Source organism: Myotis yumanensis, unplaced genomic scaffold (assembly GCF_028538775.1).
Source record: "Myotis yumanensis isolate MYYU_CA2020_CCGP unplaced genomic scaffold, mMyoYum1.0.hap1 SCAF_16, whole genome shotgun sequence".
In the NCBI taxonomy this organism is placed as follows: domain Eukaryota; kingdom Metazoa; phylum Chordata; class Mammalia; order Chiroptera; family Vespertilionidae; genus Myotis; species Myotis yumanensis.
In genome coordinates, this window is record NW_027223767.1 from 32821459 (window position 1) to 32845633 (window position 24175).

At 54.2% G+C, this 24175-nt stretch overlaps 1 protein-coding gene across 1 annotated transcript; it reads right to left on the minus strand.

Annotated features, from left to right (window-relative positions):
* Window positions 1-602: 602 nt before the first annotated feature.
* On the minus strand, window positions 603-23430 carry WNT9B (Wnt family member 9B). Its single transcript, XM_070395379.1, has 4 exons — window positions 23351-23430; window positions 6309-6565; window positions 5396-5661; window positions 603-4615 (listed from the first exon to the last, which is right to left on the minus strand). Exons 1-4 carry the CDS (start codon window positions 23428-23430, stop codon window positions 4142-4144), a joined length of 1077 nt encoding a protein of 358 aa, XP_070251480.1. The 3' UTR covers window positions 603-4141.
* Window positions 23431-24175: the final 745 nt, after the last annotated feature.

Sequence of the window (24175 nt, forward strand, 5' to 3'; positions counted from 1 at the left end):
AAGGCAGAGTGGCCAGAGGAGGGACCCAAACAAATGCACAGTCGTGCCTCTCATTTCTCCTAACCAATCGTAAGTCCTGAAGGTTCTGGCTTTGCCTTATCTTGCCCCCACCCAAACCTGCATTGCTGGCCATGAAAAGAGGGCTCTAGAAATACTTATCCTGTCTGGGGCCAGGGGAGGGGAGGCGCAGGCTCCAGCCTGATCTGACATGGCATGCAACCTTGGATGGGTTACCCCCTTCCTCTAGGCCTCAGGTTACCAGAATCCAGAAAAGGAGGGTGATCCACCCCTGAAATACCTACATCTGAGGGGGACAGCAGGTAGAGAGAGGAGGGAATACACACTTTGGAGGTTCTGCGGGTCAATCCTGACACCACTGCTTGCTAGTGGCATTGGGGAGCTTTTGTCTCACCACCTTCATGTCCTTAACCATAAGATAGTGGTGGTTGTGCCCAGTGTGTAAGGTGATTGAAATAAATCGAGACAAAATGGGTATAGAAGCTGACATGTAGTTTATTGGTTTATTGTCACCCCCTTCCCTCCCCCCCCCCCCACTGGAGTGTCAGCCCCACGAGGCAGGGACGTCGCTCACTGCTGCACCCTAGCCTCCAGGTGGTGCGGGCGCCCAGTAGGAACTCCCTAAGCAATTGCTGATTGCATGGATGGGCAGAACAAGGTGCTCAATACATGACAGCTCCCACGGCAACCCTAAAATGTGCTAAGACAAAAAGCATTTGAAGTTCATGGTTGTTGAGAAAAATAAAACACCTCTGGAAAGCAAGAAATAACTGTCAGGGTTGGCACAGGTCTGTCGCTCTGTCTGCCGCGCAGTGGAGGACACGAGGGAAGCCGGGTGTGTCTGCACCAGGGGATGGACATGATGTGCCATGAGGTCCAGGTGGAACATCCATAAGGAAAGTGGGCTGAGGCGGCTGGCACTTGGCAAACTGGGGAGCCCCGTGCCTTCTGCCTCTTAGGGCTCCCCCTCTCTAGCGGACTGTGGCCAGGTGGCACTGCAGGCCCAGTCTACAGGTGCAGCTGATTTTACAGAAGCCAGAAATCCAATGGAAAACAATTCATTTTTTTAAAAATAAAAACACAAATAAAAGCAAACAAATTCATCTGTGGCTGGGAGGAGCCCTGCGAAGTCGCCCGACCCTCTCGGGCAGCCTGGGCAGGAGGAGGGGGGCCCGATGGTGGAGCCCCTGGAGTGACCCCCACTGGTCCTTGTCTCTCCAGCGTTCTTGGGCAGTCCCGGCCCCTGAGACACAGGAATCCATTTGGAAAAATGCGGAAGTGCTGTCCTGATCCAAATGGCCCATGCCACCCACCGCCAGGGAAGCAGCCGCTGCCTTGGGTCCTTGGGCTCAGGGCGTATCCAGGCGATAAGTCAGCCCGCACAGTGCCTGGCCCAAGAGAAGTTCAGTAAATAGCCATTGAAGGGCCCTCTTCGGTGAGACTTTGAGCACAGCCTTCCCATCCTGGGCCACATCTGTATAATGGGCACAGTGACCCACAGTGGTCCCACCGACCTCACAGGGATAATGGGGAAAGCAGGTGAGATTATGGGGACAAAGGTGTTTCTGAAGATTGAAAGTGCTTTACAGATTCAAGGTGTGGTCATCCTTGTTGTCATTATTATTAGGAGCAGGACAGTGTTGCCAGAGCAGAAGAGGGGGCCTGGGACCAGAAGAGCAGAGAAGTTCCAGACTTCACAAGGAGGATCGGGACCGAGCCACTAGGGCTCATGCAGAAGGGGGTGGGAGGGTGGGGAGGAGTCATGCCACAGGTGCTGCCCATAGAATATAGAAACTATATAAATAACATAAATATTTTCTCATATATCTTAGCTATATAAATTATTCTCTTTTTGCCCTAAAATCTATATATGTGAGGTAGACAACAAATACCCTGTGAGTGATTCCCTTAAAGCTCTATAGAATGAGGGGGTCAGTGGTAACTGGTCCCCAGGGTCCCAGCAGGACTGAGGTGGACCTTTGGGGGCAACTGGAAGGGAAAGGGTGTGAGCAATAAAAGAAAGGGCTGGAGAGAGATGACCCCATAGGCTGAGGGGCCCTCAGAGCCTGCATCCAGGCCCTTGGCCTGGGTTGCCTGTGTTGGTGGCCAGTCATGGCTTTGGTCCCTCAGAGTCTGCCCTTTAACCTCCTGCACCCCCGGCACCGCTGGCCTTGGAACTGGGGTGCAGATGGCGTGTTGAGGGATCATGCTCCTCTTCCTGCCGCCGCAGGCCTCGGGCTGAGCCAGCGTGGGGGCAGAGTTGGGTCTCAGAGGAGCAAGATGGACGGGGCTGGCAGAGTCTCCAGGCAGTGGGCGTGTGGAAGAAACGAGAAAACCAGCCCTCTCTCTTTTTTGCTCTTTCTGCCAGGTGTGGGCCAGCTGCTTGGGTCAGTGGTCAGTCCAGAAAGGGGTCTCATCAGAGCCTCTGGGGCCAGAGATCCTTCCAGCAGCCTGAAGGCTGCCTGAGCCACTGAAGAGAGGCAGCGCGTCTCACCCTCGGAGATCTCACCCCGGGGCCCCTTCCTGGGGCTCGCATGGCGTTTCTGAGCATTCAGCTGACTCTGAAGTTTCCTGTTTCAGTGGAGGGTCAGCAACTCTGGGTTCAGAGAGAAAGGAAGCTGACAGAGGGCGCGGCCGGGCCAGCAGAGTGGCCAAGGGCATCCCAGAGGAGGTCACTTCCTCCCGGCTGGCACCGAGCCCTGCTCCGGGGAAGCACAGCCTCCAGCAGTGATCCCTGCGAGGTCTTGGTCCTGAACCAGAGGGTTGTGTGCTGCTCAGTGGGAAGCCTCAGCCTGGCAGGTCTAAGGGGCATGTGCGTGTGCAGGCGTGTGTGTGTGTGTGTGTGTGTGTGTGTGTGTACCAGCCTCTCTCTCCTCCTCCCACACAGGGCCTTGGTAGGTATCATGGACAATGTCCACAGGATTGGAGGAAATCAGCAAAGTTACTTCTAATTTTTAGGCAGAGGGCCCATTAGTAAATAAAGGAGCCCCCAAGAAACCAGGCTTAGCAAAGAGTTTCCTGTCCCTATCCCTCCCCAGGGCAAAAACCTTAAGTAGATGAGTAGCCGTCAGAGTAGAAATGTAACCAGAATCAGGACACATAAGCCAACTCTTCTGTGTCACAAATGTCAACTGTGTTGGGGCCTCACAGCGCAGGGGGACCCCAGCCATGGGGACCAAAGCCAGCTCAAGGGGAAGCTGAGACACTGAGCTTGCCTGGCACCACATCCCTGCCTGGCACCAGGGGGCTGTCACCCTCTCCTGGGCTGGGACTAAAGGTTCTGGGTCCCAGAGAAAACTGGGAGGGTCCACTGTCTCCCTGTGCAGCCTCGATGCACTATCAGAGCCCCACCCCGGGGACTGCGCTCCCTCTGGGTCTCGCATCCACTGGTGCTCTTGCTGAGCAGGGATGGGTGGGTGTGGGTAACAGCTCTCAAGACAAGAAAGAGGCCTCAGCACAGGCAGATTTTAAAAACATAATCAAGGACGCAGTATCTGACTTGTATCTGACTTGGTCCACGCAAGCCCAGAAAGCTTTCTTTTCTCCAAACCTGCAGCTCCCATCCCCTGCCTTGTCCCTCCTCTCTAGGCAGTGATGGTTTGTGGTCCCTGGGTTCCCTGAGACCTGAGCAGGGCCCACGGGAGGGACTGACCCATCCCAGCCAGGCTCCAGCCTTGGCTTCCAGCTGACACTGCCTCCCTGTGCCTTCTTCACGCAGAAGCTCAACTCCCTGCATCTTCCCGGCTCTAGGCCACTTACCCTAGGATCGGAGACGGCGGGAGATTTCTTCCGTACCCTCTGAAACCTCGGGCCTGCCCTCCTCCTGGTCTCTCTCATTTCCTTCCACATCTTTCCCACTCTGCCTTCCTGCTCCAAGTCCTCAAAAAAGACTGGGGACCCTGGGGTTCAGGGTGGAGCCTGCGCCTCTCACGGCTGAGTGTTGAGGGAGGGGGAGGCTGCCAGGCGCGATGGTGAGAGGAGTGCGTGTGCCTGGCACGCACGTCGATGAGCGCATGCATGCAGGAGTATCTGCCCCGAGGGGCCAGCTGGGCAGCTGGGCAGCTGGGCGCTGGGCACTGAGGGAGGTCCTGGCAGTGCCCGGCTGGCACACTGGGCCACAGACCTAGTGCTTACAGGTGTACACGAGCTCCTCCTGCACGCACTGCTGGCACTCCACGTAGCAGCACCACTGCACCTGGCAGTGGCAGGAGAAGGCCACCAGGCGGCTCTGGGTGTCATAGCCCCGCCCGCAGCACAGGCTGCTGCAGCTGGCTTCCCGCGAGCACACTCGGCCTGCCGTGCCAGGGGAGTACTTGCTGGGCCGGCAGAAGCTGGGTGAGTCCTCCATGTAGACCAGGTCCCCGGGCCGGGGGGCCAGGCCCTTGGTGGCACTGCCCAGCCTGGCGGGTGCCCACAGCTCCAGGCGGCCCAAGGCCTCGTTGGTGGCACTGGACACCTTGACCGCCGAGTCGTAGCGCAGCTTCAGCGCCTGGCCCGTCTCTCGGAACGGGGAGAGCTGCTTCCAGCAGGTGCGCACGGCGCAGGAGCCCGACACGCCGTGGCACTTACACGTGGTCCTGAGGCCACTCTTCACGGCCTGCGAGGAGAGGCAGAACGGAGGTGGGGTCAGGGGCCCGGGGCGCCAGCGCCGGCGGGGGAGTGGCAGGAAGATGGGAACGTTAGCCAGGTGGCATCTGTGTGCAAACTGGCCCAAGGCTCCTCTTCCCCTGGGCAGAAGCGTCCTGTGCCAACACGCATGCCGTGGTGAGAGCAGTGTGGGCTGGACCTCAGCCGCAGCCCCTTCCCCGGGCCGGAGTCCTTGTGGCATGGACGGCGTGCACAACTGAATACAGCAGCCGTGGGTCGCACAACTCAGTGACGAGGGCGCAGAACTCCGTTTCCTAAAGCGTTGGAGCCCCGCCTCTCCCAGCCTTCCCAGCCTCATAGACGAGACACTTTACCCTCTAGTCCTCTCGCTATGTGACCTCAGCCAAGTTCCTTCCCTCCTCTTCCCGTGTGTAAAATTGGAGGAGGAGTGGGGGTTGCACCAGATCAAAGCTTTCTAACTTGTTTCTAACTCTGTTGGCTTCTAAGACCTCCAGGAAGGCTAGTCCTTGGAATGGAGAGCCCTTTCCAAACGTGCTCCTGCCTCACCATGGCCTGTCCCAACCCTGGCTCCCACCCCCGGCCCAGCGCTACTGACCCCCAGGACCCTTCCCTGTTTCCCGGTCACAGTCCAAAGTCATTGCCCAAGGAATGTTGGCTGCAGGAAAGAGGTGCCCAGCCTGAGTGTGTGCTGGGGGGAAGGTGGGGGAGGACCTCCTGCGGACCTCGCGCTCTGGCTGCAAGGGCTCGGGGCCGCCAGGAACCTGCTCACCTTGATGCCCACGTTGGTGTTGTGGGCGTCTGCCCGTGCCCGCAGGTCTTTGCTTCCTCTCTTGGGCCCCAGGAAGTTGCTCAGGAACTTGGTGCTGTACTTGAGGTTGTCGCCGCACACGCCCCACTGCCAGGCCTGCCTGCTCTCCAGGCCCGGAGAGTCGTCGCAGGTGCAGCGCTCCATGCGCCCGGCGCTGCAGGCCCGGGCCAGCGTGTGGGTGAGGGCGGCCGAGGACACCGCGTACAGGAAGGCCGTCTCCTTGAAACCTGGGCCGGGAGCAGGAGGAGGGGCGTGTGAACCCGAGGACGCAGCTCGGGCAGCCGCCCTGCCACCTGCCCTTCAGCTCAGGCTGCGAGTTGCTATTTAAGATGGGACTTTGCCATTCACGGTGGGTATGCGCCCAGATTCCCCCGGCGGCAGGTCAGGGGGACAGGTGAAAACGCCGAGGTGCAAAGAGAAGTGACTTAGGCACCTGGTGAGGGACAACGTTGGGACTGAACCACTGCTCCTGACTCCAAGTCCATGTGTGAACAAGTTGGACTAACCCACTTCTGAAACATGCCCTCATGAACGGGCCTCATTAATCCAGGACTCGGCTCCCTCAGGACTGTGCTGGATTCGCAAGGGCAGTGTGGCCTGAGCACAGGGGCCAGGGGTGTGGGAAGGGCAGACTCCCCCCCAGCCCTCCTGCCCCAGCCCTCCTGCCCCAGCCCTCCCCCTCCCAGCCCTCCCCCTCCCAACCCTCCTGCCCCCAGCCCTCCCCCTCCCAGCCCTCCTCCTCTCTGCCCTCCTACCCCCAGCCCTCCCCCTCCCAGCCCTCCCCCTCCCAGCCCTCCTCCCCTCTGCCCTCCTGCCCCAGCCCTCCCCCTCCCAGCCCTCCTGCCCCAGCCCTCCTCTCTGCCCTCCTCCCTACCTCTCTTGAGCAGGCCCGTCCTCCCCTCCAGGCTGCAATTCCAGCGCTCGTGCCTAAATTGGAACTGGCACTCGAGCAGGCTGAGGTGGGCAGCATCCTGCAAGGTCTCAGCCAGGCCAGGTTCCCGCCGACAGAGCTGCTTCTGCCGGCGGGACAGCTTCAGCAGGTCGCACTGCTTCAGGTGGGCGCCCCCCTGAGCTGGGGCCACCGCGGTGCCCAGCCCTGGGAAGGGTGTCAGGACCTCCCGTCCAGTCAGGCTAGAGAGGGCGAGAAGGGAGACCTGTGACCCTTGGGAGTCCCGATGGGGCGGCGGAGTGGGGGTGGGGGAGGGAACTAAAGATGCCAGTTCTTGAGGACATGGGCAGGTGAGGGGAAGGGGCCTTCTTGGAGGGGTTTGTTATTTCTGGGAGGGAGGCCAGCCCCATGGGGTTATATTCCCTTTTTGCAGAGTAGGAAACCAAGGTGCTTCTAACAAGGGCCAACAGGACCCCAAGCGTGTTTTCTAGATGCCAGAGTCTCTGCCCTTCTTACCCACCCAATTTCCCAAACTTGCCCGATCAGAATCATCACCCAGGGTCCTTAAAACCCAGGTTTCCAGGATCCACACTTAGCAATTCTGCTTCTGTTGGTCTGGAGTGGGGCCTGGGGAATCTGTATATTTACCACATCCCTGGGCAGCCTCAATGATCAGGGAAGTTTGGGAAATACTGCATGTAGCTTTGGCTGCTGTCCAGAGGGGAGGGCCACTTTCATTCCAAGGGGGTAGGGGGGGAGGCCGAGTGCTGTGCACCGTGAACAGACACCCAGCCATTCTCCCCGATAGCCCTTTCTCCCTTACATATGTCACCGCCCAAGCAATCCCACGCCAACCTAACTTGTTCCCAGATAGATCTTCAACCCTCTGGCCACTCAGTGCCTGTTATAAGAAATGCTTGGGGAATATTCACTTGGATGGAAGAATGGGTGGAAGGAAAGAAAGAAGGAGGGAGGGAAGGGAAGGAAGGATGGGATGGTGGGTGGATAGACAGACTGACAGAGGGGTGAGTGAAGGTGAAGGAGCTGAATTTCCATTAGGCCATCAGCCCCTGACCTCTCGTTCTACAATATCTGAAGTTCGTGGGTTCTGGAATCCGGCTGCCAAGTTCTAAGCCTGCCTGCCACTTCTTAGCTGTATAACCTTGAAGGCTTGGTCTTCTCCTCCAGAAAGTGGGAACAGCGATCCTCTCTACCTCCTGGGGCTGCTGGGGGGATTACATGAAAAGTACCAACCACAGTGCCTGGGACAGGCTAGAGTTTCTCAGAATCCTTTCCTCTTGCAAGATGCTTGACTGTCTTAACTCGGGCAGAGTCTTCCCTTTGTCCAGATAAGGAAACAAAGGCTTTTTGAAGAGGCGGTGACCGGCCGAGTCGCCCAGCAGATCAGCAGCAAGGCGGGGACTATGCTTAGAGCTCACCTCACCCTCCCCAGAGGCTCTCTGTGAAATGGTTCTACTAGTTCAAAAATTCCCTGTCCCATACCCTGGTGGCCCTCTGCGAGGGTGGAAACTATATCATCCCAGACCCAGGCTGGAGGACGTGGCCGCTTTCTGGAACATGCTGGCCTCATGGTCAAGGTAGAAGAGCCAAGGTAGAACCACACGATGGCTCTCAAAGCTCCTGCTTGAACGTGGCACTGGTCATTCCTGCTCCAAGGCAGGTCCTGGCCAAGCCCTGAGGGGTCAGAAAGGCCCATGTCCCATGGACACAAGGGCACAGTTCTCCTGTTTGGAGCCACCTGCCCAGCCAGGACATCTGGCTAGATGCCATGCCCTCCCTGTCTGGGTGGGTGCCGGTCCTGGCCAGGCCCCAGGTGCCCCCAGAAAGTGCCTGGAGATTCCAAACCCATCAGGTGCAGCCAACCCAGCATGGAGCATATCTCTGAAACCTCCGAGCAGAGACAGATGCTATCAGGCTCCTCCTGGCCCAGCCTGGCCCTGGGTTCCCCTCCCAGACAGGGTGAGGGCAGGGACCCGTTAATCATTAATCTGGGGGCAAATGGGTAAATTTCCAGTCCACCAGGTCTACACCCAAACCCCTCCCTGCAGCCTGGCAGGAAACCCTTGGAGCTTGACCCTTGGCTGGTCCACAGCAGAAGCTGAGGAGGCCCCACCCTGACTGGCTTCCAGAGTGGAGAGCCACTGGGGGGCTGCAGGGAGCAAAGGGCAGCAGCCATGCAGCCCCTCAAATGTCCTCCCCACACCAGGGACAGTGCCTATGTTTCAGAAATTGGTACTTTCCTTGTAGCAGCTGATTGACAGATAGCAGAACAAGCAGGAGTGATAGGAATTTTGATCAACAGTGTTGCATGTCCTTTAAGGCCTGTCTCAAATGCCATTTTAAGAATAATAGCTATTATTGTTGTATCATTACAGGTATATTATGTTATATGAGATGACATATCTACCACTTTGTGAGTGCTTATTACTAAGCCCTTTAAATTACTATGTAGACACCTGAAGAGGTAGTGACTGGGCCCAGTTGCCCAGCAGATCAGTAGCAAGGTGGGGCTTAGGATTAGAGTTCACCTTACCCTCCCCAGAGGCTCTCGGTGAAATGGTTCTACTAGTTCAAAAGAGTCCTGTATCCTGGTGGCCCTCTACATGGGTTGGCTGCCTTGCTGCTCTGGCCTGTTGATTGAACCAATGAGGGTCACATGACCCAAGCTGGGCCAATCAGTCCTTTCTCTGGGAATTTGGAATTTGAATTAAGAGAGCATACAGTTGCTTTCTCTCTCTTTTTTGGTGACTCGGCCTGTAACTCAGGTGAGAAAAAAAAAAAGAAAGCTGGTCTACAGAGAGAATGAACCAATGCATCAAGAGAGTGGGAGAGAGAATTTGGGGAGCAGGGTCTTGCTGGGGTCAGCTGTGTACTTGCTTGAGACGCTCCTACCTATAGTACAGTGTCAAGACGTGGTGTTGGTTTGTCTAACCAAGGGTGCCTGCCGCCCCTGACCAGGTCCTTATGCCAGCTGTGGAGTACCAGCGTGCCCCAGGCTGCACCTGTGAGCCAGGCTCCGCACCCTTTCCCCATCCACAGGCACATGTTTTGTTTTGTTTTTGTGTGTGTGTTTTTTAATTTCATGTAATAAACCCTGTGATTGATGGCCCCAGGAGTCCAGTATAAAGTCGGTTAATTTTATTAGCGGTAATGACACTAAGTAGCGATTAATGGTGGGGAAAGGCAGCCAACCGCACAGGGACCTCAGGCCACACTGGGCCTTGGGCTGCCCAGGGCTGCCCTCAGAGAAGGCTCCCTGGCACTGCCCCTCAGGCCCTAGAAGGAGGACAGCTGGGAGCCCTTCCGGGACCCAGTTTTCCCCTTATTTGTTTTCCATGTTGCGGTTTGAGATCATATTTCCTTTGAAGAAATAGGGCCCTGACATCAAATTTAGAAAATGCCTGAAGGCATCTCCTTAAACGGTGCTTGTGAACTCTTCTCCGCGTGCCCGTCCCAGGGCATCCGCTCGGGAAGGCTTCTTCCTGGGCCTCGGAAGAATTCTAGGCGGTGCAGGTTCCAGTCTGTTCCAGGTCCGTGGACATGATCCTCTTCCCTTAAAGAAGCCACATTCTCTGGCACCCCAGGCCTGAGAACCCCACACACCAGCCCCCTCTCCAAAAATCTCAACGGCCCACATATTAGTTGAGCCCCATGGGAGTAAACTGGAGAAGATCAAGTGCCCTTCGTTAAGCTAATAAGTCCAGACAAATTTGGGGTTCTAATAAAGACACTGCTCCTTGGTGAGGTCAGACTGTCAGCCAAACAAGTGACCAGCGTTCTGAACCAACGAGCAGAGGACGAAGAATTTGCAAATTTGCTCATGGCTCTTCTGGGCTGAGCTCCCAGGCTTCCCTGCCTGACTCGTGCTCTTGAGCCTCCTGGGACCTCATTGGTTGCACCTGCTTTGGCCCAGTTGGTCTCCCCTATTCCTGCATCCAGTCCAGCTTCCACAGGCTGATTTCCAGACTCTCCTCTCCCATTAATAAAGTACATGTGACCATCTCCATTCTCCTCCCTTCTTTGGCCCCAGCCTATATCCTCTGCCCCCTGGGCCCATGACCCTTAGGTTAATAATAAGACAAGAAACCCTGACTCCCATACAATGAGATGCATTTGGCTTTGACCCCAGGCCATCCCCAGACACTTCCCTGACCACCTCATCTCCCCATAGAGTGGGAAAAGACAAGAATGCCCCACAGGACTCCATCTCACATTCACCCCCACCCCACCCTCCAACCCAGATATCTCTTCTGTCCACTCCTGGCCCTTGACACCTCTGCCTCCTTTCACATTCCCCAAGGTCACCCACAGTTTTGGCTGAAGCAGCCCCATCTGGGATGACCTTGAAGTTAGCAAAAGAAGGCTCTCCAGGCTTTGGGGAAGGCTTCCCAGGAGACTGCTTTGGTTTACCATCCACAGGACTCAGGAGCCATCAAACCCCTGACAAGAAGTGGGGTTCATCCTGGAACAATCACCCATCACCTGCTGGAATGTGGGGACCCAAGGACCTCAGGTCCCCAAGGCAGTTCTGATCTGGGCAGTTGGGTCCCAGGTCTGCCCTCACTCGCTGGTGACCGTGAGGACATCCACTCGCCCCCTGAGCCGTTCCATCTAACAGGTTCACGGTCACTAGTGTGAGAGCATGACCGGGGCCAGACGGCTTGAATTCAAATCCCACCTCCACCTCTTACTAGTCGTGTCACCTTGGAAAAGGGACGCCACCGCTCTGTGTTTCATCTGTAAAATGCAGGTCTCACCGTGCCTGCCTCACAGGGCTGTCCTGGGGGTGAAATGAGTTCACATTGTAAAGCTCTTAGAACACTGCCTGGCACATAATAAGCTCCAGGTAAGTGTCCTCCTGAAGTACCTACTATGTGCTGCGCACTGTGCTGGGTGCTGGGACCCCCTCCTGCCCTCAAGGAGCTCACAGTATAGAGAAAACATAGCTGAATGCAAGCGTAGCCCACACTCTCCTGAGGCCCCAAGGGGCAGGGGAAGGAGAAGGAAGTTTTGAACCAGCCCAGCTCCCCGAGGAACAATCAGTAGCTGCTCAGGGACCCAAATCATCTGGGTGAGAACCTGGCCGTGGCCAGTCTCCATCCTGCCTGTAGTGGGAGGTGGGGGTGGGGGGCGGGGAGGAGGCAGGAGGAAGCTCCCAGGCCTGGCAGGTGGAAAACACTTCCCATTACCTGAGGGTGCCCCAGGCTCTGCTTTTCTACTCCACCCTCCACACTTGTTTCTGCTTGAGAGGGTCTGATGGGTCCACGGGAGGCCACCCCCAGGATGTGGTGGGTAAGTGGGGGTTGGCATCAGACAAGGCTGGTGGTTTCCAGGGCACCAGGTCATGCCAGCATGTCTGGACCCTTAGCTGGAGAGGCCAGGAGCTGTGCCTGGCACCAGGGCCCATGCCAACTGCAGGCAGCTGCCTGGGAACCAGGAAAGCCTTGCCCTGCCTGGAGCATTGGCCTTGGCCCTACAAACCCCATTAGATGCTCTGATAACAGGCTTCCGCTGCAGGGCCGTTTACATGGTAAGTGCTCCTTTTGTGCTTTCATCTCAAACATCTCAGCCCACTTTCCCAGCCCTCACTGGACCCCTTCTCTCTCTCTCTCTCTCTCTCTCTCTCTCTCTTTGTCTCTCCCCCCAACTTGTTACCCCCATCCGTGCTCGCTCTCCATTACCCATCTCTTCCCAGATGGGGAGAGTTAGTGAGGGCAGTGACTAGCCCAGGAAGAGAGCATCCATGGTTCTGAGCAAACAGTCCTCCAGAGAGGGGGCCCCTCCACACCCGCCCCAGGTTTCTCTCCCCTCTTCCTGCCCTCAGAGGTCCTGAGCAGCACATCCTTCCCTCCATCCTCAGACTCCTGCCCCCTCTCTTGGAGTCAGCGCCCCCTCACGCCTCCCCCAGGAAGAAGTCCTTGATGAGCAGCCTGGCAAGGTCAGCCGTTACATGTCCTAGCTTCGCTCCCACTCCCTCCTTTCACTCACCCACTCATTTAAAATCAAGATGGAGGACTTTATTGAGCATCAGCTTCATGCCAGGTTTACCCACAGAAGACTGAAATAAACAAGGACCTTCACTACTTTCCTGTCTGGGTCCCCCAGCCCCTCCTGGGTCCAGCCTTTCTTTGCCCCCCAGCTCTCAACCTCAGAACCCACCTTGGGGACTGCATCTCCTCACCACCTCCCCCCAGGAGCCCACCAGAGCCTCCCCCCACCCCCATCCCCGCCCCGCCCAATCCCTGGCTTAGAGAGAAAGAGCCAGTCCCAGCTGTGGGCTTTGTCTCTCCAAGAACAGCTCTGCTTCCTGTTTCCGCAGACTGGGCTGCCCGCTGAGGCTGGCATCGGGGAGACGTGCTCATGAGCTAACTGGGCAGCAAGCAGCCCACACAGCAAACATGCTTTGCATCTCAACGATCTCCAGTATTCACAGCCAGCGTAACAAGTGCAACATCTGGGAAGGAAATGCTCCCCGCTTCCTTCCTCCCATCTCCCTCCCTCTCCATTCAGGCTCAGGCTGAAGCTGAGGAGAGGAAGCCTTCATCCATCACATGCATGGATCAGGTGGCATGGAGGGTCCCCAAAGTCACTCCTGTGCAGAGACATCCCTCACCTCTACATCTCCCCCAGGTCCCTGGCTGGGTCCAAATGTACACCATTTGAATTATTATCTTTTAGGGCTGAATAAACCCTGCAAGATCACCCTGTCCCAAGGTTTTGCCATGATGGCTCCTGGGGGTATCTCAGAGGCTTCTGGGGGCAGGGAGGAGGGCAAGAGGTTTGCCAAGAGTCTGCTTTGAACTGCCTGGTGCCTTGAGAATCCATGTAAGATTGTCCAAGGTGACCCACTGAGTTCGTGGCAGGGCTAGGACTATGCCCCAGGTCTCCTAACTGTTTCTATCAAGCCGTCTGGTGGTCTCCGCTTTCAGTTTCAATGTAAAGCTTCAGGTAATCAAAATCAGACACCACCACAGCAAATGCCTAGGACAGCCGTGGGCAAACTACGGCCCACGGGCCGGATCCGGCCCGTTTGAAATGAATAAAACTTAAAAAAAAAAAAAAAAAAGACCGTACCCTTTTATGTAATGATGTTTACTTTGAATTTATATTAGTTCACACAAACACTCCCATGCTTTTGTTCCGGCCCTCCGGTCCAGTTTAAGAACCCATTGTGGCCCTCGAGTCAGAAAGTTTGCCCACCCCTGGCCTAGGATGATGGGCGTACAAGACAGGTAGGTTTGAAGGGAAGGAAACCTGGTCAGGACTCCTCTGGCCCCCTGGGCAGCCCAAGGGAGAGAAGGTCCCTTTGTTTAAAAGGCTACTTTGCCCTGGTCTAACACTGACTCTTCTTTCAGCCAAAAGTCAGAAATAGAGCTTCTGACTTGAGAGGAGCAGCCTGCTTATTCACACTAAAGCATGAGAGTCCGATATGATACTAGTGCCGAGCACATACTTTGCTAGAAAGAAAAATGGTCAGGGGAGAGCCTCTGGGATTGTGAAGAGAGAAACTGGGGGCCTGGGGCAAGGAGTGGGGGGACTAGAGAAAAGGGAGGCCAGGAGCCCTAAAAGACAAGCTTCCCAAGGTTCTTTGGTCCAGAGGCCCAAACCTGGCCCAGGAGAGGAGCGGAGTAGGAGGCATGGGGGGGGGGGGGGGGGGGGGGGAGACTGCAGGGAAAGGCGGGCAGTTGCTGAGGCTGCCTCTCCTCATGGCAAGCAGCACCCCATCCAGCTCTGCCCCAACCACAGGATGCTGGCTCCTAGACTGGGCGACTCTGGCCAACTTACGAATCATGGTAAGTTGACCGACCAACTATACCTAGTGTGGCATGCTCTTGAGTGGCCACCCTCTTCCCCATGGACAGGCAGGCTCCGGCTGGGCTGTGGGTCCTGGGAGAGCCAGGCCCCTAGGGAATGTCTCATGTGTGCTCACTCTGTGACAAGGACAGTTCCATTATTTGCAGATGCTCTAGGCAGAGACGTCCCCGTGCTGCAGACTTCATTTGTCCCCCCGCAGGTCCCAGAGATGGCCCATGCCCCTCCTCTCAGCTCCAGAAATAGCAGGGACCTCCTAAGCTGGTCAAGAAGTCACTCCCTGAACATGCCTAGGGAGGGCCAGAGGGGTCCAGGACAGCCCAAGGGGATGCTCCCTTGGGAACAGAGCGGGGCCTCCAGAGCAGGACCACAATAACGTCCCACCTTGGACCATGCTGGCCTCACAGCGAGCCCGGGCTGCAGCACAGGGCGCCGCTCCTCAGGCCAGGCCAGTCTCCTCCTTGCTCTCCAGCCATGGCTCTCACTCCAACCTCCATGCCTTTCCTCATGCTGCACCTCCTACCTGGATGCCTTTCAGTCCAAAACCCCTCATGGATCCCCTGTACCTATTTATTTATTTATGTATTTTAAATATATATATATGTATATATATATACATATATATGCACACACACATATACATACATATTATTGATTTCAGAGAGGAAGGGAGAGGGAGAAAAACATCAGTGATGAGAGAGAATGATTGATCTGCTGCCTCCTGCATACCCCCTACTGGAATCGTGCCCTTGTCCAGAATCGAACCCGGGACCCTTCAGGCCACAGGCTGATGCTCTATCCACTGAGAAAACCAGCTAAGGCCCCTGTATCCTTTTATAGCCACTGCCTTTTCCAACAATGCAGAGGATGAGAAAAGGGACACAGAGGGCCCGTCCAGCTCTAACATGCTATGATGCTTGTCCATCTCTTCCAGGAAGACCTCCTTACTTGTCAGCCCCATTCCCTTTACCCATCCCCTTCCCCATCTTCCAATTTTGCAGATGTAGTAGCATTAGTTTCGTGGGGTTGGCACTCTTTTCTCCCTCCTCAGGGCCACACAGACAGTTTCTCCAAGTAGCCTGTAAGCTCCTTGGCAGAGATCATAGTTTCTTTTCTCCTGAGGTCCTCCTGTCCCCGGCCCAGGACTTCCATTCTAAGCAAGTGTTCCTCAGACACCTGCTGGCTGCATAAATCCCTCAGATGTCCAACCCCTAGAGTGTAGCTCTAGTCTAGGCTCTCCCTCAGCCTCTCCCAACCCTACTTCCTGGCCATCCTGCTGTCTGGCTCCCAAGCCCAACCTGGGAGACTCTGGGAGGGCGTGGCTCTGAAGGAGCCCGCCTGTAACCACGCTCTCCCTGGCCCTTAGACTGTGATCTCTCGTGTGTACTCTCCCGGGTGCCAGCGCTCAGGGCCACCTGGCTGTGGTCAGTCAGATCCTGAGTCCTCCAGCCCTCTCAGCCCCTGTGGGGGCAAACTGTGCTCAGGGCAGCCCGAGCCTCCCTTTGATACCCAGTGAGGACCCGCCAAGAACTTGGCCCAAGTCTTTCTTTAACACTCAGCTTGCACAGCCTCTGGTGGTGACACGTGCTGAAAGTTTGCCGTAGGTTCACAAGCCTTTACCCACAATTCCAAACTCCAGACAGCTCTGAAAACTGCCGAGTGTTCGTACAGTTGGGAGGAACTCACGTGGCAGAGACCTGCCCTGAACCAAAGTGAGAATATTTACGGTCTTGATTTATCCCAACACGTAGATGCTTCTCTGCAAAAATGAAGTGTCTGATGATGGGTGCTGGCCTAGACCTTGCTGGGGATGTCATGTTATACACAATGTATGCATTATATCACCTTACTAAAATCTGAAAAGTCTTCAATTCTGAGGCGCATCTGGCCTCAAAGGGATTATAACTGTCAAGAGAGCAGACCTTCCCTGCTCTTGTCCTAAAACCAGTTTCTTTGGAAATTCCAGCGCTGACTGAACATGGGGGTCTAAGTATTTCCTGGCTCTTTAAGACTCTTCACCCCCGCTCCCCTCCTCAGTCTTCATCTCTCCAGTGAGGGGTCTGGCCTTGAGGCCACTGCCCTACCCCCAAGCGCATCTCGGCTGCCACTGGATCCCCATGGTAGGCCAGGTGGGGCTGACTCTGGTGTCTAATCAGGCAAGTCTCTGCTCTCTGCTTGGCTTTTAGCTCCTTCCAGATACAGGCCAGATCCTGGCAAAGCAACGTGTGCTCCAGAGAGCCAAGTGTGAGCAGATGAAAGAACAAATGTGATGAGGTAGAGAGGAGGGTTCTGGGGGAGAGGAAGGACCAGGGAAAGGGAGAGGCGACTGCCCACCCAGACATTCACTGCAGACCAGGAGCAAAGCTAAGGCCTGGGCGGGGGGCCTCAGACCACAGCAGGGCCCCAAGACCTCTGCTTAAAGAGAGCTACGCATGAATTGGAGACATGAGCACATGAAGAATTGGGTAACAAATTAAGAGTTTAAGACATGAAGTACAGCCCAGCCAGTGTGGCTCAGCAGTTGAGCATCAACCCAGGATCTAAGAAGTCATAGGTTCGATTCCCGGATAGGGTGCATGCCCGGGTTGTGGGCTCAATCCCTGGCAGGGGACGTGCAGGAAGCAGGCACTTGATGACATTTCTCTCTCTCTCCCATCTCTAAAAATTGATAAAAACATGAATATATATATGAGAGAGAGAGAGAGAGAGAGAGAGAGGGAGAGAGGAAGTACAAGAGATGCCTATGATAGAAGCCAAGTGAAAGGTTGGGTCTCAGAGGGCCTGAGCTGGCCAGAGGGAGGCAGGCCTCAGCTGGGGCTCAACAGGAGTATGAGGCAGAGATGACTAGGTTGGCTCTGGATTCTGAAGAGTAGAATTTAAATCTTGGTGCTCCCAGCCACTAGCTGTATGGCTTTGGGAAAGGCACTTGGTCTCTGAACTTTCCCCCACTCACCTGAAAATGAAGATAATTGTATCAGTACCTATCTCCTAGGCTGTCACAATGGTTAAATGAGATGCTATGCACATAAAGTGCTGACCACAGAAGGATTCCAATTATACAATGACTGGGTACAATTATACACTGGGTTAAAAACGAAGAGAGGAAGGAGCAAATGTCACTAAAGATGCTCCTTAACGTGGATGCTCTAAGACAGATCACGAAATTTCTCAGACTCCTTATACGTAGATAGCATTTCAGCACTTTTATATGCATTTATTTAACCCTCACAACAACCCCATGAGGTAAGGATTAACCCATTTTTATAGATGGGAAAACTGAGATCAGAATAGCTAAATGACTTGCCTGGGCCACACTTTTGCAAGTAGTTAAATGAAGGATTTGAACTCAATTTGTGTGACTCCAAGACCAGGACCTTGGGCTGCCTCCAATCCTACTCAGGCTGAAGCCGAGGTGGTGTCCCCTCACAGTACCTGGCCCACCTCCTCTTGAGTCCAACATCTACCAGAGCACATAAGCCTAAAGGTACCAGGACCTCTCTTACTTGGGAGATGCCACTCCAGGAGTCCCCCTGATCTGCTTCCCTCCCCTCCTTTTCCCACTCCACAGCCTCAGAAACTTCACCACCATCCACTGAGGAGGCTGGTTTCACCCTAAACCCAACTTTAGAGCCCAACTCTTGGGGGCGGGGGTGACAAGCCTGGCTGAATTCCTTCCCTAAACACAGTGATTCTTATCAGTGATGTTTGGCTTCCAATCCACTACCCCAAAGCAGTAAAATTTATTTTACCCTTTCTTCCCTTCAACCCTGGTTTTCTCAGTACCCAATTAACTCCTAAAAATGTTTTCTGATTAAAAATAAATACCATCCAAATATATAAAACACTTAATGGATTTTTTTTAAAAGACCTGTACACTGAAAATTACAAAACACTGCTAAAATTTTAAAAGCCCTAGAGAGAGATGGCCTGTTTATAAGTCAGTAGACTCACTATTGTTTAAATGCCAATCTTCTATAAATTAATTTATAGATTCATTGCAATTCTGATCAAGACTCCAGCAGGCTTTTCTGTAGATATTGACAAGTTTATACTAAAATGTATGTGGAAATATAAAGAACCAGGAGTAGCCAAAACAGTTTTGGGAAAAAAAAAGACAGACAATTTATCGTCCTTGGTTTCAAGACTTACTTAACAGCTACAGTAAGCAAGACTGTGTGGTATTGGCATAAGGATAAGCATATAAATTAGTGGAATGGAAAAGAGAGTCCAGAAATAGGCCCTCATCTATTGGCTCAATCAATTTGCAACAAAGATGACAATGGAGAAAGGATCATCTTTTTAACAAATGGTGCTGGAACAAGTGGCTATCCACATGAAAAAACAATGAACTCCAAACCTTACCTCACACCACACACACAAAGTAACTCAAAAAAGAATCATAGACCTAAGTGCAAAAGCTAAACCTATAAAGCTTCTAGAAAAAAACACAGGAGGAAATCTTCACAACGTCTGGTGGCAGAGGTTTCTTGGATAGGATACCAAAAAAGCACAAACTGTACAAGAACATGTTGAAAAATTTTACTTCATCAAAATTAAAAACTTCTGTTCTTCATAAGATACCAATAAGAAAATGAAAGGGCAAGCCACAGACAGGGATAAAATATTGCCAATACTTTCTGACAAAGGACTTGTACCCAAAGTAATAAAAACCCTTACAGCTCAACAATAAAAAAGCAAATAAGTCAATGAAATAGATATTCAAATGACCAATGGTCACATAAAAAATATTCAACACAGCATTCATCATTGGAAAAATGCAAATTAAAACCACAGCAAGATACCAAGACATACCCACTAAAATGGCCAAAATGAAGACTGACAGTAGCTGACAAGAATACGGAATACTTGAAATTCTCACACATTACTGTGTGAAACGGTACAACCACTCTGGAATACTAGTTGACTGTTTCTTATAAAGTTAAACACATACATATCATGTGACCCAACAATCCGGTCTTAGATGTTTATCCAAGAGAAATAAAAACACATGTCCACAAAAAGACATGTACATAGCAACTTTATTTGGAATAGTTCCAAACTGGAGAAAAACCAAATGTCTAACAACAGGTGAGTGAATAAACAAATCGAGGAACATCCATACAATGAAATACTACTCAGCAAAAAAAGGAATGTGCTACTGATATATGCAACAACATGGATGACTCTCAAGACATTATTTTGAGCAAAAGAATGCACACAGCAGAAGCTATATACCATATGATTCCATTTATATGAACTTCTACAATGGGCAAGACTAATCTATAATGACAGAAAGTAGAGAAGTGGTGGCTTGGGGCTGGTGGGGGAGGGTCGACTGCAAAGGAGCACAGGGGATCCTCTGGGATGAAGGAAATGTAATTGTGGTGGTGGTTACATGGGGACAGACATTTGTTAAAACCCAAACTGTGCATTTAGAACACGTGCATTTTATTGTATGTAATGTTGATTGGGGGGAGGAGGGGAGTTAAGGTTGTGTTTTGCTTCTTTTACAATGATGACGTCTCCATAACCAAAGAAGGTGGCTAGAGCCCCAGCAACCACCAAGAGTACTAAGCACTGTACTGAGCACTTAAGTATGTGCTCAGTACATACTTACTGTAACCTATCTTTCATTCATTGGCTCAATTCAGCCTCACACCAGCCTTTAGGATGGCTGTTATCGTCACCCAAACTCAGCAAAGTTAAGACATTTGCTTAAAGTCACACAGTTAGCAAGAGGCATGATCTGGATTCTAACTCAGGTCTAGCTGTGCTTTTCATAAACTTCTCTATACCATCTCCAGCGAGGAAAGAAACCCAATAAGCACAGAGGTCATACATTTACAAATAACCGCGGAAGTCAACTATGATTTTAAAAGTTGCATCCGAAGGAACTATTTCTAGTTACAAAGCCATTGGTATGACTTCATAACTGGATTGTATGACAAGGCCTGTCATGTGTCCAGCTCATCACATATGCAATGCACGCTCATTTATCAAACATCACATCAGTTAATACTTGCAGAATTCTCACACCAAAACATGAGCTGTTGAATAATCCTAGACTCCGGGCGAGGATCAGCCTGTTAGGAAACCTTACTACCTCCAGGTGCTAAGGATCCTGGAGCAAATGACTTGACCACAGACAACACAGAGAATGGTCCAGAAATAGGGCAAACCTGGGCTCCTGACTTCTGGTCTACCTCCCATCCCACCATCAACGTGCCATCCTTTGAGAGCCCACCTGACACACCAGCAGAGCTCCATGCATCCTGTCTCATTATGGAGGACAGAGGAGAATGTTGTGGTCTCACCCGTTCCACTGCACCCACGAGAGTCTGACAGAATTAACTAAACAGGAGAGGGGGGCACCCTTCTTTGCAGCTGCTGTTTCCCTGGGTGACCGACCACTCAGTATTAGCTCTGGAGGCTGTAGGTCAAAGAGCCCAGACTGGCTTCTATTCTGCCTCTCCCACCGATATGCTGTGTGACATTGGGTGAGTTGTTGAAACTTTCTGACCCTTGGTTTTGTGCATCGGGCCTCTAGTAAGAACATAATCACTAGTATCACAGTTTACAAATAACTTTCTCATACAGCTCTTCTCTCTGCCCATCCTATATTCCTCAGGAATGGCTCTGAGAATCAGCTGAGAGAAGAGCTGTATGAGAAAGTTATTTGTAAACTGTGATACTAGTTATTATATTCTTACTAGAGGCCGGATGCATGAAATTCGTACAAGAGTAGGCCTTCCTTCTCCCAGCTGGCGGCACCAGCTTCCCTCTGGCACCCGGGACCCAGGCTTCATCTGGAAGGTCGTTCAGCTGTCTGGTCTAATTAGCATATTACCCTTTTATTATTATAGATTACCATCAAGAGAATTAGGCTCCAGGTTCATGCAGAAGCTGTCGCAGCAGCTGCCAGCTTACTGAGGTTTGGGAAGGATGGTCGTTTCATCTCAAAAATGGGGCTAATAATACATGACCTGCTTGAAGCAGGGAGTTGGACCAGAGATCCTTTGGGGGCCACTTCCAACTCTTAAGTCTATGATTCTAGGATTTTGACGATCCCCGAAAGATTGGCTTCACTGGCTCTCCTGATGTTTGAATGTTCTTTTATCAAGATGCCAAAGCACTTCACCTTATAATCAGAAATGAGACTTCAAAAGCAAGTGACCTGGAGAAGAGAGAAGCACATTGCCTCACATTCTCACTACAGTGTGGATGACTGATACACATTCCTCCCAGAGAGCAAATTCTGACGGGAAGCTGGGAACCCTGGCCTGACTGGTGAGCAACAGGGCTTCCCCAGGGAGAACTCAGGCTCTATAAGACCAAACACATAACAGCACGTAACAGGCCCAGTTTTAGCTTATGCTTTTAGTGTTTGTCCGGCTCCCCAGACGTGGTGGTGGTGGCTTAAATGTACGTTGCCAGCTCTGCCCAGCCAGGCTCACAACCTGGAAGAGGTGGCTCCAATACTCACAGGACCCCTCTCACCCTTAACCCGGCCGGAATCATCGCCCCTCTCATTTCCAAGGCTGCGGCCATGCTCAGTCCTCGAACTCTAATCCCATGCACTGTTTCAAACTCCTCTGCTTTCCTACCATGCCAGCCAGAATGGTCCAGGCTTCCTCTCCATTTCGGCTCAGAAACCCTTGTCAGAGCTGGGATATCATCATCATCATCATCGGCATTAGTTGAGCATATACTATGTGTTAGACGTGTCCTGCTTGCCTCACATGTACTAACTCACACAATCTTCATATGAAACAGGAACTATTATCCTCATTTTACAGATGAGAAACCAAGGCACAGAGAGGTTAAGTGATTTGGCCAAGAACACACAGCTAGCAAGTAGCAAGGTTGGGAACTGAACCCCAAATCTGTGCCCTACCCATTATATCCTGCCTGCTGAGGCAATAAGTGCCTTCAAGCCTGAAATCATCAGAAAAAAAACATGTTGGTGCACTGCTCTTGGAGTGAGTCTAGAGGCTCCATCATACCATCATCCCCTTCTTTGTAAAAGGGGTCATTGTAGCCCTAAAGGCTAAGTGAGTGGTCTTCCCACGTCAGCAGCAGCTGAGCCTGGAGCTAGGGTTTGAGCTGACAAGCCCTTGCCCCTTCCATCTATTTTAAAAAGAAGCCATTGCCCACAGCCCAGGAGTGTTTTAACCAGAGGTCATGACCTGGAAATTAGCCCCGAGTCCTTACTCCAGCCTGTGAGGGCATTTCAGACCCTTACTCGCCCCTCCCTGCAAGGCCCTTCAGAGCAATCTCTGCAGGTCACTTGTTTGGTGTTTCCTTGCCTTCCTTAGTCAGACTGTAGACCTCACCTTCGAGTGAAGATCATAAAAAGTGGCGCGAGTCAAAGTAACAGACGGCACGCGGTCGGAGCAGGCTTTGGGTGGAGGTCAGGGCAGGGCCTCACACCCACGACCCCGGCTCCCACCCCAAGTGCCTGCAATCCAGCGCCAGAGAAGGAGCTACAACCCATTGCCCTGAAAGTGGCGCTGCAAACACCCCCAGCCCGCCCCGTGCTCTCCGTCACTCTCCGGAGAATTCACCGGACGCTCCGTCTGAGATTTGGTCGGATCTCCCCAGCTGACAGTTCCCTCTCGGGTCTGCAGCGGACTCTCCTCCCGGTCCCCGGTTTCCTCCGCTCTTCTCGGACCCGCGCGATGCCCTCCCCGGGCCTCCGCGACAGCCCACCCCCCCTCCCCTCCACCCGGCCTCTGGGTCTCCGCTCCGCGGGTCAAAGGCAGAGGGCGGAGAGGGAGCCCGAGGCAAAGACGGTGGCTAGACAGAGCCCACGATGGGGAGACGGGGCCCCGAGTGAGAACCAGAGCGGGCATCAGAGCCCCGACAGGCACCTGGAAGGGCTGGGCCAGGGTCCGAGATCGCGCGGAGGGAGCGAGATGAGGTCTGGGACAGGGAAGGTGGGAAGAGCGCCTGCGAAGGGGACCCAGGCGTCGGACTCCAGAAGGTGCGATGGGGTCTGAGCCCAGGGAGGGAGAGACGCAGTTGGTGGCGCGACCCCCGACCGGGAGGTGGGGCTGGGCGCGGCCAGAGTGAGGTCTGAGTTCGAGACCCAGCCTGGGCCGGGCGCAGCGGGACGGGAAAGCTGGCCCCGCGGCGGCCGGAGGAAGGGCAGGCAGGAGGGCGGGGGCGCGGCCGGGGGTTCGGCGGACACTGACCCGAAGTAGGCGGCGGCGGCGGCGGCGGGCAGCGCCAGCAGGCAGAGCGCGACCAGGGCCAGCGCGGGCGCGGGGCGCATGGTGCCGGCGGCGCGCGCCCAGGCGCATCTCCCAGCGCCGCTCCGCGCTCGCTGCCCCGGCACCGGCGCCCCGCGGCGCTTTAAACCCGGGAGGGGCGGGGCGCGGGCGTGGAGGGACGGGGAGGGCCGACGGCCACCCCCCGGCGGCGAGCCCCCCGTCCCATTGGCGCCGCCGGCCTCGGCCCGCCCCGTCGCGGGTGGGTTCGCCGCCTCGGGCCCGCCCTCGCCCCGCCCCCATGTCGCCCTCCCACCCGCCCCAGGTGAGAGCGCACCTGCCGCCGTGCCCACCCGGGGACGCGGTGGCGGAACGTGAAGCGCCCTCGGTCCCCTGTCCCCGTCCTCGAGCGGCAGGGGTGGGAGGACTGGGTGGAGAGAAGGGGGTTTGTGCTCCTCTCTCGGGGCGGGTGGTGGGACGCGCTGGATTCTCTCCCCCGAGGTACCGGGGTGCCGGACTAGGAGGGAGGAGCGGGCACAGAGGGCGGAGCCTGGAGGAGGGGAGAAGCGGTGTGGGGTCCTCTCCCCGGGGCCCGGGGCCGGGTCCTGAAGCAGAGCTGTTCTCCAGGAGCCCCGGGTGATGGCTGGGAGGTGGGTCCCTGAGTCAACGCGGAGCAGGGGAAAGGGCGCTCTTTTCCTAAACGCGAGGCCGTCAGAGGCGAGGTGCGCAGCGGGGGCCTCGGCGGGCGTCTGACAAAGCCCCGCTGATGTCCGCGGGACACACATCCAGACTCTGTCCGTGGGGCAGGCA